Raw genomic sequence first — 19,190 nt, 5'->3', positions numbered from 1 at the left:
GACTTCCATAGAGCCAGAATTTCATCCTTAGTCATAACAGTCATATATGAAGAGTCAAAATCATGCAAGGGAATTGGAAAAATGATTTATGAAAGTCATCCCTCTAGTAGCTAACATCCTACAAACAAAGGTGTAAACAGCACAACACTAAAACATCACCAATTTCAGCTCTCAGATGCTCTTTGCCACCTGATTAGCCCTGACATCTTTGGCTTTCATCTTCCACACCATCAGTGTTTTTAAATCAAGTAAGCCCAAAAGGACACCCTTGAAAGTGCTTCTCTTCAGTCTGAAATATGTTAATAATTAGAGTAATTAAACCAAAGGGAATTTTTGTTTTAAATTTCCCCCTCTCTAAATTGAGTTTCATGAATCTAGTAAAATAATCTTTTTAAAAAATCCTTCACTCAAATTATTAAAGTTCATTTTCTCAATAAAAGCCGTTTTTACGCCAACCTATTCCATCCTAGTCAAAAGCAGATGTTTTGCAGGTAGTCTCAGTGATTTTGATGGATTTTTTCCTCACAAATCTTCAGACCAGGAGGTCAACTCAAGGCATCTCCAAACCTTATTCTTTGATTCAATGTAATAAATATAGGGTCTTATTTTTATTTTTTTGTGGAGGGGAGGGTAAAGGGGGTGCTGACCTGATTTATTCAGGACATCCTTCCCCCATTTCATTCTCGTCTATCTTCACTAGCTGTCAACTCTGTAGGCAAGTAACTCTCATGTCAATACCATACCTCAAGTCAACTGGCAAAAATGCTCATTGAACAACTTATTTCAAAAAATCTTCCATAAGATGTTAGGGAGGGGGAAAGAATGGCTCCAGAGTACTGGCCATAGATGAGGGGTGGAAGGATTAATGAATTCAGAGCGAGTAGTGAAACAAATGCTCTTCTGAAGGTTGGTTGAAGCATTTAAATTTGGCTAGCCTAGGAACTGGGTATGTCTACACTGCTATGTAAGCCCCAGGTTAGTAGAACTTGAGTTAGTAACCTACCAGATCCTGGGTTTGTTAAACAAGGGCTTCAGCATCTACATTCAACTGTAACCCCAGTTTAGGAACTGTTGAACCCTGGGTCCCAATCTGGGACCCCAGCGTCTACGCTGCATTATGTAGACCTGAGTCCAACCACCCCATCCCAGACTTCCTAACGCCTTCCCAAAATCTGGCCACTCTAGCCCTTTGTTCAGGTCCAGTGTGGGAAAACTTGACTGTCCACCAAACTTGACTGTACAGAGGACAAAGAAAGTCGGCCCATGGGATTGTGGAATACTTTTGGTGAACTCTGAGAGTGAATCCAGTCTAGCTGCATCTTCACTACAAAGCAATAGGGCTGGAATCCTGGGTCCTGGATCAGAGATTCCACCCTCATGGAGTCCTGGGACCCTGGGTTTGAGCCCTGGGTTAGCATGATTTGTGTTTAGACGGAAGGGTGTTAGGCTTGAGCCTGAGTTCGAACCCTGGGCTTACGCTGCAGTATACACATACCCTAAAAGTCCTCCTGACCCTGCTGCTGCCTCCTCAGCCTGAGCGCCTCTTGGGTTTGCACTCACCAAATGACTGGATTGGCACACTACTCTGAATTAGTGCACCAAGTACATTATTTGTGTCGTGCTACAGAAAAATCAACCCTACATAGCTAAGTAGCTCTGTCACATCAAAGAAGTGTTCTCCATGAACATATCTTCTGGAAGTATTTTGTACTGAAACAGACCCCAGAGAATAGTGCTTACTTAATGGAGATCATCAAACATGCTAAAACAGAACAGGCTTTCTCTTGTGAAACCGTATAACTCTTTAAACAGTACTGTGCATACCCAGAAATGTATTTCTAGTATCTAATAAGAAACTAATGTTAAGGTTTTCAATCATTGCCAATCCCTGTCTCTCCCATCCCTGTCTGTGTCATAGTATATTTTTATCTCTGTTCATATTATTATATGTAGCAAAAAGGTTATTTTCTCCCTATGAAAACCCCTGCACCTACAAATTCATACACCCATGTTCAAACCACCATTGATGCAAAACTTTGTACTTTAATCTGATCAAGTTGTCCACCATTTGAAATCATGGCAGTGTCATATAATTTGTCTTCCATAGCGCACTGAGCTGGTACTGTTACCTCTCCCTACGTACCTGTCCTCTCTCTTGAAATGCCTTTACTTCTTTTGTCAGCTCTAATGTTTCTTCCAATAAAGTCTCCTGAGTGATACAAGGGGTATTCAATTGTTTACAAAGCCATGTTGCCTGGGGAAAGAAATGGGAGGAAAAAAAGATGGGTGCAAAGAAAATGTTTTCAGAAGCCCCACAGAAAGCAAAACAAGTCAGTATTTTCCTAGCCTCCAATTTAGACAAATAATCCATAACTGTAAGCTTAATAAGTACTCACATTGCAGAACAGATGCTTTGTTAATATGCAATTAAGGTTGTGAATATAGATCAGTAACTTAAGGGGAAATAAAAGAATGCTGAAGTTTTCAAAACCATATATATTGAACAGCCAGGAAAATTTGAATTTAAGGTAAAACTTAAAAAAAGGAGACAAATATGAATATGCATTGTTAAGAAACACAAAAACAACCTTAACTCTGTATCCATGCTCCTAACCCTCCATCCAAATTAATGACACAACCTTATGCCTGCATGACATCTTTCCTGGCTTAGGCTACATCTACACTACCCGCCTGAATCGGCGGGTAGAAATCGATCTCTCAGGGATCGAATTATCGCGTCTCGTCAGGACGTGACATTCGATCCCCGAATCGGCGCTTGTACTCCACCAGGGCAGGTAGGAGTAAGAGCCGTCGACGGGGAGCCGCGGAGGTCGATTTTGCCGCCGTCCTCACAGCGGGGTAAGTCGGCTCCGATACGTCGAATTCAGCTACGCTATTCGCGTAGCTGAATTTGCGTATCTTAAATCGACCCCCCCCCCCCCCGTAGTGAGGACGTAGCCTTAGAAAGTAATTATATAGGTTTCTAATACCACAGATAGACATTGAAAAATGAGCCAAATACTTCCATTACACTGTGACCATACTCAGCATAATTTGTGCAATACCCACCTACTCCATGGTCACAGACTGTCCATTCACAACGTGGCAACACCAAACACTTACCTTTTACACTTCATAAGCACAAAGGTTCCAATCCAAGGCCCACTGAAATCAAAGAGAGTGTTTCCACTGACTTCAGCAGGTTTTGGACTAGGCCCGAACAACTCACCTAACCTCTTTCTCACTTTCCCAATATTGTTTCCTATATACACTTGCAACTCAGCTATGTAAACCATGGTATATCATTCCGGGGGGAATTTGGTAAAAGGTGTCTGGAGTTACAGACTTCTTAGATGAACCACCAAATTATAAGACTGAACCTGAGAAGTACTGAGCATCTCCAACTCCCACTGACTACATAGGATTTAAGATGTCCCCCAGACATCAGGGGTCAGGAGCCAACCACAAAGGCATATATCGGGTTGAATAGGGCAGCTGGCTGTAATATACAATACCTGTCAAACAAGTACCTATCTTTCAGGTAGGGTGCACTGGATGGCGGGGATATCAGGATAGAATATAGATAATGTATGGTGCTTTAATTCTCTAATTACATAGTATTGTTTAAAATTTTAATTTAACTTAATTTCCTAGCTTTTCAATGTTTTCTTTGAAATTCCAGAGTTCTTTTAAAGTTTATTTCCTCCCTATTTTACATTTTTAATATGTATTTACAAGTATAACACCATTTTCACAAAGTTTTTTTGACTGGGAATTTCATAAACTCTTATAATCTTGTCAAGGGAAGATACCAGTACCCTGCCATATAATGGAAATATATATTTATATTACATGGAAAATAAACACCAGCGCAATTTCATTATTTTCAGTGGCGTTGTACCAGCGTAAATTAGTAGTATTGGCCCTGGGACTGAACCAGTTAACAATTTTCTTAATGATGCACAAACCAGATCAGAATCCAGCTCCCTATCTCACAACTGCAGCTCCCTATCTCACAACTGCACTGTTTCTGCACTGCCAAAAGGGGGGGGGGGGGGGAAATAAACGGTAGAAACTTATTTTTGTCCCTGAAATTTGCAAATGTGATTTTAAATACACACAGAGAATGGAAGCTGTTGAGAAAGGTGCTAGCTGTACATAGACCATTTCTCTGGCAAGTCTTAACTGCATCTGAAAAAAAGTTTCTAAAAAAGTAAAATATAAATGGATGTTAATTCTGAAAGCATAAAAAGCCATAACTATTTTTTTTGAAAATACACTGTTATACAGTCCTATAAACTGTAAAACTTTTAGGTCAAAAGCAGTTGTGACAATTAACACATTTTAAATTCCATGTGGTTCAACCCCCTTTACCCCCTCCCACCCACCACACACACACACACACACACACACGTAGCAGTACACTAAGAACCACACTTTCAAAAGTGGCCTCTAAGTTTGAGTGCCCAACTTTAGACACTCAGGGTAGAATTTTCAGAAGTGCCTAGGTGATTAAGGAACACTAACTTTTAATAATGCTCAAATAAATTTGTTAGTCTCTAAGGTGCCACAAGTACTCCTGTTCTTTTTGCGGATACAGACTAACACGGCTGCTACTCTGTAACTTTTAATAGTATTTGTGCTCCTAAGTCACATAAGCACTATGAAAATCATACCCCTCAAGCCTGATTTTCAGAAGTGCTGAGCACCCAGAACTCCAACTTAATTGGGAGCTGTGGGTGACCTTCACCTCTGAAAATCAAGCCCAGAACATCTAAAGTTGTACACCCAACACTTAAAAAACACTTCTGAAAATTTGAACCTAAATGTCTCAAATCCATAAATGTAACAAGCCTGCCAGGTTGTTTTGTGTAAACACCCCTCGTTTCTCACATTTTTTCAGTTCCTCTGTTCTGAGGTGCCAGTGCTTCTGTCTAATCTAATCTAGTCAGTCTATCACCGTGGTATCTAGGCACAGGCCAAAACTATGGCCCACAAAACAGGAATAAAAGTTATTTTTATTCTATTGTCACAAGACTTTTGACTTCTAAATACATAATTATTCTAGCATAACTGAACAAGAAGTTCTAATTTGCAAACATATGGCAGTGCAGTGTTATAACACTTAAGGTAATATACTTACAATAGTGGTTTTTCCAGAGGCGGGTGGACCAAGTATACAAATTCTTGGAACTATAAAATAAATATACATGAATGTCAAGATACAGAAAGGCAAGACACCTTTATTGTTTCTTCATATTACATAATATACAACATATGTAATTATACTGTAATACAGTTACTTCACTGGGAGTTCTGCTTGAGTAAGGACTGCAGGATTGGGGGACCAAGCTAGTCATGACTATGTCTTAATTTAATTTCCACAGTTAACACATTTAAGACTCTGATTTGGCAAGGCACTTAGCACATATCTAGCTTTAAGCACAGACAGCTTATTTGTAACTCACATAAACAGGGCATAAATACTGAATACTTATGTTTCTAACTTTGCTTTTTATTCCCAACATGTTAAATGGTTTCGATCTGATGCATCTTACAGTATTTTAATTTTGTATATGCAGCATGATGGCCAATTTCAAAGCGTATAGTTTCTTATTTTATTACTTTGTACTAATAATGCATTTCCTTTTCATTTTTAGAAAATAAACATGAGTAATATAATTTCAACTCACACCTTTCTCTAGATAGGTTATGTCATGGATCAAGAAGGTTTATACATTGCAAAATGGGCACTTTGCTATTGAGGATAGCTACCTCGTGGGTAGAAATAGGGAAAAAATGTATACAGAACATTTCTCAGATTGCCTGTGGGACACTACAATTTTTCCCAGTCACAAGAGAAAATGGGCTACTCCACATTTCTCCTCTATCCTTTTATCCGCTGCCCTTCATTTCTCTAGTCAGCATTAAGTTCCATTTTTTTCTCCTTTTGTGTTTATCTGCTGCATGTCAGTGTCCCTTCCATGCGGAGGGGATGCAAGTTGAAAGGAAGAAAAAAAAGTTACTTGCCATGGCAGCAACCTCTTTTCCCTTAGCACACAAGTTCCTGTCTCATCTCTACTAGTATTTATTAGTTTGGTTTTTATTATTCTTATAGTGCCATAGCTGTACAGGGCAACCTAAAGAATAAAAAAAATGGATAAGGTCCCGGACCCAAGAAATTTACAATCATATAGACAACACAATGATTATTCTCATTCTACGGTGATGGAGGGAAGGATCAGCGGTGTCAAAAAACAAGGAGAAAGGGGAAATATCGCTTGAGAAAGATTTGAAGCTTTTTTGCATGCGTGCATTTTGGGCTGTGATCCCTTGAATTGCTACATTAACATCTTGGGTTTTTCTTCCCACTTTCCATTGTGGGGAGAGAAGGAATCAGGCTTGAGAACAGTGACTGATAGGTATTTATTGGCAGTAGTATGGGTCAAAGATAATGAGTTGGGGGATCTATCCAGCCAAAAACCTCTCCAGGTCATGACAACCAAAAGGAATATACTCTCTGATCTCGGCAGACAGGAAAGGATTGGAAATGTAATTTTATGAAGACCTTCCGAACACTTAGGAGCAGCTGGGCAGGTGCAATTTTTAAACATTCATAAAACCCAAATTACAGCTTCATCTTTACAAAGTTATTTGACTGGGAAGGTTTAAGGAAAACTCCCCCCGTATTGGTTCTTGCAAGCGCAACAGAACTAGTACACAATGTCGAAAAATACTTTAAAAGGATACATCGGCTGTTTTTATCACCTAATTTCTTTCAAATGTAATGTGATTAAATCCTAGTTTCTTAAAATCTAACACCTTGAAACTCCAGCCCGGTACTGAGGAATTATTTATAAACAGCGTCATAAAAGAGTGCTCGGGTGCCAACACTAATCAACTTCTTCAAACCACTTCAAAGAAAATCAAAAAACCTTTCCATCCACAGATCCTTTTGAGGTTTAACTAGGAGCATGATTTAAAATTCACAAGAAAACCCTTAGGTATTGAAGCTTTAACACACAACTTTCTTGGACAAACGTTTGATGAAAAACGAAACGTATCATTATATACACCATATCATGCTTTAATATTGCCCAGGGCTATTGTAAATGCTCACTTTGTACTAAATCTGGTTTTCTCTCTGCTTAGTGGCTGGCAGCAGATGAGGCAGTGTAATGCACTGATTTACTCATTTGCACACTTGTAAGAATCTTCTAAGGCATTTTTCCCTAAACATATGACACAAGGGCACAACCAGAGCATCACTGTATGTAACGTTTAACCTCTCAAATCAGCACACAGTTAGTATTAAATGCTTAAGGTCTACACAGGCAGCTAAATGAACACCAAGAAATCTACACAACACCTTTTTCTTTGGTAATAAACCACATCTCAGTGTTGAATCTTGAGATGTTACAGAATTTACTTTTCCAAGCAGTCTTGACATTTCGCATTCAGGTACAGTTTTAGGGGGAACTGAATTATTCCTGGCACAATGCAAAAGGATGGGCTGGACTCAGTAGGGGTCCCTTCAAGTCCAAATGATTCTGTGATTAATATTAATGCAAAAAAAATCACTTAACTTGTAAGGCAACTCCTCTATCCGACTGAAGAAGTATACAGTACAAGACTAACATTTTTCCAGAATTTTGTAAATTTCATCATGGGCATGGTTATATAGGAAGTACTCACGCAAAAAAAAAAAAAAAAAAAAAAAAAAGTTACTTGGATTTTGGAAACCTTTTATTAGCACAAACCCAGATAAAATGTACAAAACTGACATCTTTGCATTAAAAATAGCTTAGTCATCACATTGTTCTAGCTTTTTAGAACAATCACATGAAAGAACAATACCACATAGCCTTGAATATGAGAGCCCAGTCACCTAATATTTGACCCAAGAGCTTCATCAGGATTGTTGTAAGTTATAATCATTAGGTTTGTTTGTATTTTTTTAAAAAGAGTGCTTTAAATCCTACTATTAATTAAAAAGATTTTCTGACTTCACACCTGGGGTAGCTGCAATATCTTTTTTCCACATCTTTGTTTGAAAATTTCTCTGGGGCTAAAACCGTCTAGCAAGGCAAGATCATGAAAATTCATCACTTTACTGATGGCTCTAATAAGGGTTTTTTCTTCTAAAGAGTCAGCACCTTCCACCATGATCAAAAAGTAAATATCAACTCTACTACAGATTTCTCTTACATTGTTTTCCATAAAATTTACTTTTAAAACAACATTTAGGCTTTAATTTTAATTGGAGTTCCTTCCACGTCTTAATAGATTCTTTCAAACCACAAACAGATAGCAGTTTTTCATTTGACAAACAATTGCTGTGGTTCTATCTTTAGCCTCTTATTTTACTGAAGTCATGAATGGCAACCTGCTTGATTCTGTTCAAATAATACCGTGGGGCTAAAGAACAAGCCTTAGCTCAGTGTGATGGAGATTTATCAGCATTCTATAAAATCCCATGAAACTCCTCAACTGTGTACTTTCAACGGGGCTGTAAAACAGATCAGATTTCTCATGCTGCCCACATCAAAACAGGCTGGACATAATTCGCAGGATTTGATTTTTGCTATTTAGCCGCATTTCAATCGACATCCATCTGATCACTAAGTAGAAAGAGCTCTTAGCATCTCTTGTGATAATGATTTCATTGATGCTGCAGCAGAACTTTCATAATGGTTTACTATGGTTTTAAAGAAACATCAAAGCAACATGACACCAGCTACTCCTGACAGCTCATGCGGAACAAAATTATAGTTCAGTTGTGCATCTCCAAATATAATCTGCCTAAGGGTGAACAGTTTGTAAATCAAATAATTTGATTGAGTGTACATGCTTTTATTGTGCAGAATACATACTTCCTATTCAATTTATCAGGTTTTGTTATACACATGGGCAGGCATGCTTGCTGTTCCTTCATCTGAGATGCCACTGAGCTGTGGAACTCATTAACAGTAGCAAGTAACTAAGTACTCAAAAAAACAGAGAAGCTGCCAGCCCAGGTAGAATGGGAAACCAATTTTACACCTGACAAAAGGGGTAATTAGCGAGTTTAAAGACAACAGGAAATATCAGATGGGGCACAGAAAGCATTAATAATTGATACACTAGAACTCTTTGTTATTCCCTTAGAGGATTTCATTTTTATAACTGTTCAAGTGCATTTTTATTAGATTATCCACTAGAAAAGAAATTAAAAATATCTTACCAATAACTATTCCAAATCGCTTACAAAAATTTGAGAGACAGGCTGAAAACTTTTATTCACCATTTGCCAACTGAAGTAGAGCTTCACAACAATGGTTTATAAATCACGAGTTGAACTACATATGGTCTCTCATTTTCACTTACCATGATCATTGTCTTGCTTTAAGTGGCTTATCATATACTCAATGGGCTCATCAGGTTTATGGATTAACAACCCTTCAAGCATATTCTGAAAATAAATAGGACAGACTCAGCAGGAAATTTAACACAGCCATAGTAATAATAACAAATAAATAATAATAATAATAATAACGATGATGATGATAATACTTTGCATTTCTATAGCAATCTTTCACATGAGGACCTCAAAGAGATTGATATATTCATTCATCTTCATAAGTTCCTGTGAGGTAAGGAAATATGAAGCGCATTTTAGAGAGGACCAAACTAAGTACATAGAGGTTAAAGATGATTTGCTAAGGAAAATAAATGGATGTGGGTCCCTTTTATTATTTCTGATGCAGCAAGAAGGCCTGAAAGATTTGGGGGATGTTATTTATTTTATTTATAAACTCCCACCCCACCCTTACTTGATTTACCTTAAAAGTATCAAGAATTTCACATATAGTCTTCACTGTTCTTGCTGGAAGGCTTCTTGAAGAACATAGAAATGTGGATTGTGAGCTCTCTCAGACCTTCATTGAAAGGGCAGGATGTTGAATCTTAAAGACATCCTTTCTCCCAAACGTTTCACAGCCAAGTCAAGGCAGTGTTAACACAAACAAATTAAAAAATAAGGAATTGTGACTAATATAAATAAAAATAACTTTCCCTCTTGATCAGTTTTCACGTCCTCTTTCGGTCATAATCCTATTAGTTCTCCAGTAGCCTATAAGGCTTTGAAGGTAGACAAGACCTGAATTTCTGTTGTAAAAAACCCTGCCTTGAAAAAATGTTTTTTCAGGTCTTCTTCATATGTCATAAAGAACCAAAAAAAAAAAAAAAAAAAAAGAGCACAAACTTCTTTCCACCACACACACCACCTTGCAGGTCCATTACTCAGGTTTATACAGGATCTGATCCAAGTGCCATTGAAATCAATGGATAACTTTCCACTGACTTCGGAATAAGATCCAGGAATCCTAACTTTCAGACACTCTTACTGTAACTACACAGCACCACTCCATCACAGCAGATAAGTCCATAACTGGACCTACATGTGAAAAATGTTTCTAATATTACTCCTTAGTTTTTTCAGTGCTGGAATTTTACAGTGATAGAGTAGTGCATATTTTTTCTGGTAGCAGGCAACAACGCTCAGGAGGTTAGCCTGTAGGAATATAGGACCTAACTCAATAAAACCTCCTTCCATTTTCTGTGATGCCTAAGGACTGGTCTACCCTACAAAGTTAGTTTGACATAAGTTGCCTTGCGTCAACTATTTATTCCTGTGTCTACACTCAATGTGTCTCCCGCTGATGTAAGCACCCCGTTCTTGAGAAGCAGTAACACCACCTCCCCAAATGGCATTGATTCATGGTTGATGTACCATGGTCAACACAATGCAAAGTAGACATTGTCAACCTTACCACTCCCCCAGCAGCTTTCGCACAATGCCTGACAGTGATCGCTCTGATCACAATTGTGAACTCCACTGCCCAGGTCATGGAGACCAGAAGCCAATCCCTACCCCCCCAGTCTCTGCGTATTTTTTAAATGCCATTTCCTGACTGCCAGCTTGGCGAGACACACCTAGCAGTTCTCCCTTGTTGTGTGCAACTTTCCAACCGACCCTGCTGGCTATACGTTATAGACATGCTCCGTGTCTCCAGTATCCAGGAGGTACTGGATCTCTTGGGCCTGAGGAGAGAAGAGGCTATGCAATCACAGCTAGAAATCACTTGTATAAACATGGACATCTACAGAAAGATTGCACAGGGGACGAAAGCAAAAGGGTATGACAGGGATCAGCAGCAGTGACATGTAGAGGTAAAGGAACTGCAACAGGCATATCATAAGGCCAGGGAGGCCAACAGTAAATCCGGTGCTGAGCTTCAGACCTGCTGCTTTTACAGGGAGCTGCATGCCATACCTGGCAGAAACCCCACCAGCACCCCACAGAGCACCATGGGTTCCTCAGTGGAGCCCGAGACCAAGCCTGTGAACAAGGGGGGGGGGGTGTCCCATGGTGGGGGGAGTCCAGCTATGAGTGAGCCAAGATCTATTCAAGACTCTACCGCAGTCTAGCCAGTCCTGCCAGCCAAGCCGGATCTGGGGGAAGAAACCAGGATAAGCACATGCATGTATTCCCCCATAAAAAGTTTATATGTGAAGATGGTACCCAGCACAAACCCAAGTTAGCAGGACACAGGTATCTGCTTTTCACTGTTTCACTCCTACGAAAAGACACAGAGGTACAACAAACAGAGGCAGAGTTATCTGCTTTTCATTCCCTTGTATTGTTAGGTTGGGTGGGGTGGGGTGGAATGGCATGCTGAGCAGTTTGTTTATGTATACACGGATATCCCTTATACCCTTCTGAGGGATCTCAATGAAACTCCCATGGAAGTACTCTGGAATCCTTTCCCAAAGAACATGAGGAAAGGCTGCTTTATTTCTCCATCCTCAGTAGGACACTTTCCTATGCCACTCTGCAATGACTTCAGCAGGCACCACTGTGGTAAACAGGCTAGCAGGATAAGGGCCTGGGCAGCTTCAGGACACCAACAGCAGCTGTGCTCTCTGTACCTTTGTTAGCCTCAGGAGTGAGATAACAGCTAAAATCACCACCGCCTGTGGAAAATAGCACCTGTACACAGTGCCATTGCCCTGTACTCGTACCCGTGGAAACAGGGGTTGAATTTTTTTTGGTTTACTTAACCAAACGACTCACTCTTCACCCTACCATCTCCTCACCCTCAGCAAGCCAGACTCACTATGGCTGCAGCTAGACAGTGGTGTTGTGCAGAGGCGCACCAAAGCTGGAGGGGTCTTGATTGAGGCGTATCTGATTTAAAACTTTTATGGGAATAGGGGAAAGGCGTTCTAAAACTTATCTTTTGCTTTCCTTTGTGACTGTAAACACAATGATACATCTGTCTGTTTTATCCGTAGCTGCTGCCATGGCAGCCTTGAAGGGTGCCCCATTCACACCTACAGAATCCCTGACTCTGATGAGAAGAAAGAAGCAGAGGTGGGAGGCCATGTTCAGTGAGATCCTGCAAGCCAGTGCTGTCTTGGAGCACAAGCAGAGGGTTTGGCGGGTGAATATAGAAGTCAGCCTGGAGAAGGAAAGAGCAGACAGGAGAAAGGCCTAGGAGAGGGAGATGCCCCAGGCTATAATAGGGCATCTCAGGCAGCAAATGCAAATACTGCTAACTCCTGTTGTCCTACAGGTCCAACAATCAAGTGCTCGCCTCCCCCTGCAATCAATGGAGAACTCCATTTCACCAGCTCCCTACGCCCCCCATGGCATCATGGGCCACATCTCTATCATTACCACTCTGTGCCAGGTAGGGTGACCAGATGTCCTGATTTTATAGGGACAGTCCCGATTTTGGGGCCTTTTTCTTATATAGGCTCCTATTACCCCCCACCCCGTCCCGATTTTTCACATTTGCTGTCTGGTCACCCTAGTGCCAGGGGACAATAACAAAAACCACAGCTTCACACATACTGACCTGTGAGAACCATGGTTGATGTATGTTTGGCAGAAATGAATTGAAATTGCTAGAAAACATTCATGTCCTTCTAATTTTAAAGCTCTATTCTGTTTATTTATTTTATAAGTTTGCACTGTATTGCTTTTTAACTGCACATTACTCTTTCCACTGTTTTTGTTACACAATACATTTTTATTTTTTGGAAATAAATTAATCTTATTTCATAACATATACAGCAGAATACCTAGTGCTATCAGAAGCACACAAATTGTAGTTGAACAGGATCACAGAATTCATAGGTTCAGTGCAAACCACATTGTAATAATTATAAATGTCCAGTAACCAGTGTGATATTCAGAAATGTACTCTACGATTGCAAACACCCCCCAAAACATCAGGGCCAGGCAGAGCACAGTCCAGCACAGCATATTAACGTTTGCTGACTGCTAAAGTGCTTTTCAAGGCCTCCTTCAGCTGCATAGCTCCCTATTGAGCTCTTGTATAGCCCTGGTGTCTGGCAATTCAAAGTCAGCAGAAAGATGCTCCACCTGTACCTTCCCCCTTTGCCTCACAGACAGGGCCGGCTTTAAGCCGATTCGGCCGATTCCCCGGAATGGGGCCCCGCGCCTGAGAGGGCCCCGCAATGTCCGGGGCTGCCGGCGGAGCGGGGGAAAAAAAAAAAAAAAAAAAAAAAAGCTGCGTCCTGCTTCTCCCCCCTCCCTCCAGCACTTGCGCCGCCATACAGCTGATCAGCGCAAGCCTGAGAGGGAGGGGTGAGGAGGAGGAATGCGGCGCGCTTGGGGAAGACGCCGGGCCAGGGCAGGGATTTGGGGAGGGATCCAATGGGGTAGGGAGGGGGCGGAGTCGGGGAGGGGCGGGCCGGAGTTGGGGGGGGGGGGGCGTGAGACAATTCGCATCGCGGCGTGGGGCCCCGCACCTGCTAAAGCCGGCTCTGCTCACAGATAGTATGCAGGACAAACAGGCAGCTATAACATTGGGATATTTTTCTCACTGAGAGCTAATTTAGTGAGTAAACATCACCAGCGTCCCTTCAATCCACCAAAACCACATTCAATTATCATTCTGCACCTGCTGAGCTGGTAGTTGAATCTTTCCTTGGAACTGTCAAGCTGGCTAGTGTCAGGCTTCATGAAATGCGTTCCTCAGGATCACGATTGGCATTTCATCACCACAAATGGTCATCTGCCCGTCAAGAAATAATGTCCCTGCTTGCAGCTTTCTGAACAGTCCTGTGTTCTTTGATATCAGTCTGGGCTGGTCAGGGAAGGTGCATGACGCTTGGATCTTTAAGAACTGCACCTTCCCTGACCAGCCCATCAGAGAAGCGTCCCCGGTGACTCACCAATGCTTGCATAACCATAGAGAAGTATCTCTTTTGCTGATGTACTGTGTTGCAAGGTGGGATGGGGCCAAAATATGGATGTGCATGCCATCTATCACCCCACCGCAGTTTGGGAACCCCATAGCTGCAAATCCATCCACGATGTTGTGCACATTGCTGAGAATCACAGTCCTGCATAGCCAATTAACCAACTCCAAAATTATTTCCCACTAAGCAGTAGCAATCCAGTGTTGCAAGCATGCACAGTGCAACCACCATTCGTTTCTCAAATGTCAATTCAGCTCTCATTCTGGTATCCAGGCTCTGGAGGGCTGGTGTGAGCTCGGCAGACAGATCCAGGAATGTGGCTTTTTGCATCTGGAAGTTCTGCAGCCACTGCTCGTGATTCCCAACCTGCATTGTGATGCGATCCCACCAGTCAGTGCTCATTTCTCTGACCCAGAAGCAGTGATCCACCACCTGCAGCTGCTCTGTGAACACCATCAACCTTGAATTGGTTTTGCTATGCCCATTAGCACTCCCTCCTCAAAGAAATCATCCTGTCCCCCACAGTTGCCGTACTTCCTGCGGCTCTGCAATTACCTGAGGATCATATGTCCTATGTTTGCAATGTTCATGACAATAGTGCAGAGCTGTGCGGGCTCCACGCTCCTGTCAGAGATAGCAGGCAGCGACAAGTGCCATGCGGGTTTATGGGATTTTAACAAAAGGTCTGAAAATTATGTCATAGGGATGGCATTATGGGATGGAGAAAGTTGCATGATGGGAACTTATCATAGAATCATAGGACTGGAAGGGACCTCGAGAGGTCATCTAGTCCAGTCCCCTGCACTCATGGCAGGATTAAGTATTATCTACACCATTCCTGACCGGTGTTTATCTAACCTGCTCTTAAAAGTCTCCAATGTTGGAGATTCCACAACCTCCCTAGGCAATTTATTCCAGTGCTTAACCACCCTGACAGTTAGGAAGTTTTTCCTAATGTCCAACCTAAACTTCCCTTGAAGCAATGAACTTAAATTGCAGCTTGTCCTATCCTCAGAGGTTAAGAACAACAATTCCTCTCTCTCCTTTGTAACAACCTTCTATGTACTTGAAAACTGTTATGTCCCCTCTCAGTCTTCTTTTTTCCTGACTAAACAAACCCTTTTTTTTTTTTAATCTTCCCTCATAGGTCATGTTTTCTAGACCTTTAATCATTTTTGTTGCTCTTCTCTGGACTTTCTCCAATTTGTCCACATCTTTTCTGAAATGTGGCACCCAGAACTGGACACAATACTCCAATTGAGGCCTAATCAGCATGGAGTAAAGCGGAAGAATTACTTCTCGTGTCTTGCTTACAACACTCCTGCTAATACATCCTAGAATTATGTTCACTTTTTTTGCTACAGCATTACACTGTTGACTCATATTTAGCTTGTGGTCCACTATGACCCCCCAGATCCCTTTCCGCAGTACTCCTTCTTAGGCCGTTATTTCCCATTTTGTGTGTGTACAACTGATTGTTCCTTCGTAAATGGAGTACTTGGCATTTGTCCTCATTGAATTTCATCCTATTTACTTCAGACCATTTCTCCAGTTTGTCCAGATAATTTTGAATTACAATCCTATCCTCCAAAGCACTTGCAACCCCCCACCCCCAAGCTTGGTATCATCCACCAATTAATCCTTATCTCCCAAAGTTCCGTGTGCAACTCATTTCTACACTAATAAAAATCTCACATCCAAAACCTTCCTATCTAAAAGTAGGAAACATAATGAGCCTCAGTTACACTCATATCCAAAACCCCATTTAGCCAAATAAATTCCACATCTCCTGTTCCATTTCGATAAACTGAGTGTGTGAGGGAAAAGGAATCTACAGCATATCTGCCTGACTTTTCACTATTTATGCAGTTTACCTTTTGTATTTTATCTAGTTTGGACAATGAAAATAAACTAACCAGTTTCACTTGCAAGTTCTCATGCTGCAATGTCTGAGTAACAAACACCACAGGGAAAATATTTAAATCTCAGGAAAGAAAATTGTTTTCATTGGTATTACAGTATAAATACATGAAAAATATACTATGTTTTTCAAAAATTATTTTAAAAAACCGAATTTGGCACCTAAGTTTACCTGATAGTGATTCTTTAAAGATTATAAATAACAAACCCAGAAAACTTGCCAAGTTATAATGACACATGGTTCTTTGAGCTGTTGATGATTGTTACTTCTATGATTCTAAGCCCCGGTGCTGCAATCACTTAAGCACAAACTTAATTTTACTCACATGTTTAAGGTTAGGTAGATGCATAAATGTTGAAGAGTTGGGGCTATTATTTACAGGTGTGTTTGTTTGTGCCTCAGATGGCTAACAAAGCTGTGATCTGAGCAGATCCAGATTCACTCTTAGCAGTCCAAGAAGGATTTTCTGTGAGATGTGTGTGGTCATGCTGGTGTTTTTCACCTCTCTGGCATGCAGAATGAAGTTTTGCTTTGAAGAACAAATTTTATACAGCATTGCTCATACTAAGTGGATCTCAAAATTCTCACTGAATAACATGGTTAAGTTACAGAGCTAACAAATAATAGCAGAGACAGAGAAAAACGGCATATGCAAAGGAGAAAAAGTATGTTTTTGGGTAAGATATGAGAAGAGACAATCTTCATAACACACAAAATAAGGATGTGAAAAATGTTAACACTGGTATGTGTTATGGCCACTTTTTCTAACAAACTATAACGATGCTCATCACAATATTAGAACTCTTTTCCCTCAACAAACGTTTCAATGCTCAATATAAGTAAATTAGACCTAAGGAACAGACTGTAGAAACTCACAACCTCCTTTTTGGCTAGGAAGTCAATCTCATTCTTTACTAAAATAACAAGGCTTCTTTGTAACTGTGTTTTTATTGGTTTCATATTAGTTGTACATGTGCATAAAAAGGCACAACAAGAGCATAAATGTTTGATGAAACAACACAAAATAGACAATACTTCCCCCCCCAAAAAACATACATTAGATTATGCATTAATTCATTAACCTAGTCTCAAAAAGAGCAGTTACCTTCACATAATTTTTAAATACAGGTTTCTCTACTACTGCTCCACCCTACTACTTCCCATCCCAATCCACAAAGTATCATACTTATCAGGCCTGCTTTGCATTTGATCGACTGAACACCTTTCTTCTACAGACAGTCAACATTTTTGCAGAATTATATATTGCAATTAAACCTGGTTGATAGCCAGTGCATTATGTTTTTCTAGCATATAGCTTGTCCAATTTCCTTGAGACAGGGACAGTGTCATCTAAGTTTTCCAGAGTAGCAAGCCCAAAGATAGTGTTTGAAAAGTAAAGAATCATAGTGCTTAAATAAATAATGATACACCTAGATACATGGGGGATACAAAGAGATTAGTATTTCCTTGTGTTTAATTTGACAACACCTCATGCTGCAGACATAAACAGTGCTCCATCGTGAAAGATAATGAGGAGTCCAGCGGCACCTTAAAGACTAACAGATTTATTTGGGCATAAGCTTTCATGGGTAAAAAACCCACTTCTTCAGATGCATGGAGTGAAAATTACAAATACAGGCATAAATATATCTTGAAAGATGTGGTAAGATACCTTGTGTTGTAAGTGCTGCCTGCACCAAAAGTGCCCAACTGCATATCAGAGGTGCCCCGATGTACCCTAGGAATCATTGCTTCTTTTTTTGCCAGGTGCACCCCAGCAAGTGCTAGCATCACTCTTCATGGTTCTGAACCCATCCACCCCATAGCTCTCAACTGCTTGCTGGGAATGGTCATGACACTTTCCCCCACCCTCAGGGTACCCCATTGTATGCTGGGAATGGTTTATACACCTCTTCTGAGTACCCTACTACATGTTGGGAACAGTCATTACACTCCATGCCCTCAAATATACTGTGGCATGTTGGTACTCAGGAACAGTCTGCACTGGGTAACCCCAGGCCAGGAGCAGGGTTACCCAGTGTGTGCTAGGAATCATCAATATGTCCAAATATACCAGCGTATGGTGGGAGTAACTGTTAAACCCACACACATGGGGCAGGACCCACCATATGCTGGGTGCGTGCAGTCCAACCAATGCTGGGAATTGTAAGTACCACCCCACCCCACATGCGCTTGGGCACCCCAATGCCTGCTGGGAGCAGTCCTCTTTACAGGGGGCCCCCCTCCAACCAATGCTGGTGCATGCTGGGAACTATAGTTGTTACCACCACCCCCCTCCCTTCACTTCTGGCTTGGGCCCCTCAAGGCACGCTGGGAACTAGAGTTACTGCTATCACCACCACCATACCCACCCACGCACTTGGGCGCCCCAGTACATACTGGGAGGTGTCCCCCCCGGGGGCGGGGGGAGCACTGTTATTCCATCAGTATCACCAGCGGGCGAAGGGACTTGCGGCCTCCCGCCCCGCCCCTCACCTGCAGGAGCTGGAAGAGCTCGTGCTTTTCCGCATAAATGCCCATCTCCGGGGGCACACGGAGCGGCCGGGAGGTAGCGTCCATCGCACCCTTAGCAACCGCTCGTCGCTAAGGCGCTTACGTTATCACCACGCGACGCAGGAGGCCCCGCCCGCCCCTGAATCAGCATCTCAGGGACCCGCCCTTCCCGGGGCTCGGAATGGGGCGTGTGACCTCATCAAACAGCGACAGACTCCTTTAAAGGGGCAATAACTGCGCCCGGCTTGGCCGTGCCCCGGCGAGTCAATGACACCCCCCTTTCTGCCTCTCACCCAAGGGCGTGGGCACGAGTCCTTCGCGTTACAGCCCCGGCTGTCTGGACGTGGGGGGAGCGGCAAGTGTCCTGGCGGGGGAGAAAAAAGCTGAATCAGATCTTCGCGCCTTCCAATTCCCCACCCCAGGACCCGTCCCCAACAGACCCCTATCTGTGCCTTACCCCTCCCACACAGCCCCCTGCCCC

The 19,190-nt window shown here is 41.8% G+C and overlaps 1 protein-coding gene across 1 annotated transcript in view; it reads right to left on the bottom strand.

Moving 5' to 3' along the window:
• Window positions 1-18,781, bottom strand: part of AK8 (adenylate kinase 8) — a 106,384-nt gene extending 87,603 nt beyond the window's left edge. The window contains exons 1-4 of the mRNA XM_065418891.1: window positions 18,692-18,781; window positions 9,367-9,451; window positions 5,144-5,193; window positions 2,144-2,254 (exon numbers count right to left, since the gene is read on the bottom strand). Coding sequence (XP_065274963.1) covers window positions 2,144-2,254; window positions 5,144-5,193; window positions 9,367-9,451; window positions 18,692-18,775 — 330 coding nt within the window. The 5' untranslated portion in view covers window positions 18,776-18,781. The remainder of the gene's footprint in view (window positions 1-2,143; window positions 2,255-5,143; window positions 5,194-9,366; window positions 9,452-18,691) is intronic.
• Between the last annotated feature and the right edge of the window lie 409 nt (window positions 18,782-19,190).

Source organism: Emys orbicularis, chromosome 18 (genome assembly GCF_028017835.1).
Source record: "Emys orbicularis isolate rEmyOrb1 chromosome 18, rEmyOrb1.hap1, whole genome shotgun sequence".
Lineage (NCBI taxonomy): Eukaryota > Metazoa > Chordata > Testudines > Emydidae > Emys > Emys orbicularis.
This window is presented reverse-complemented; position numbering and strand designations above follow the sequence as displayed.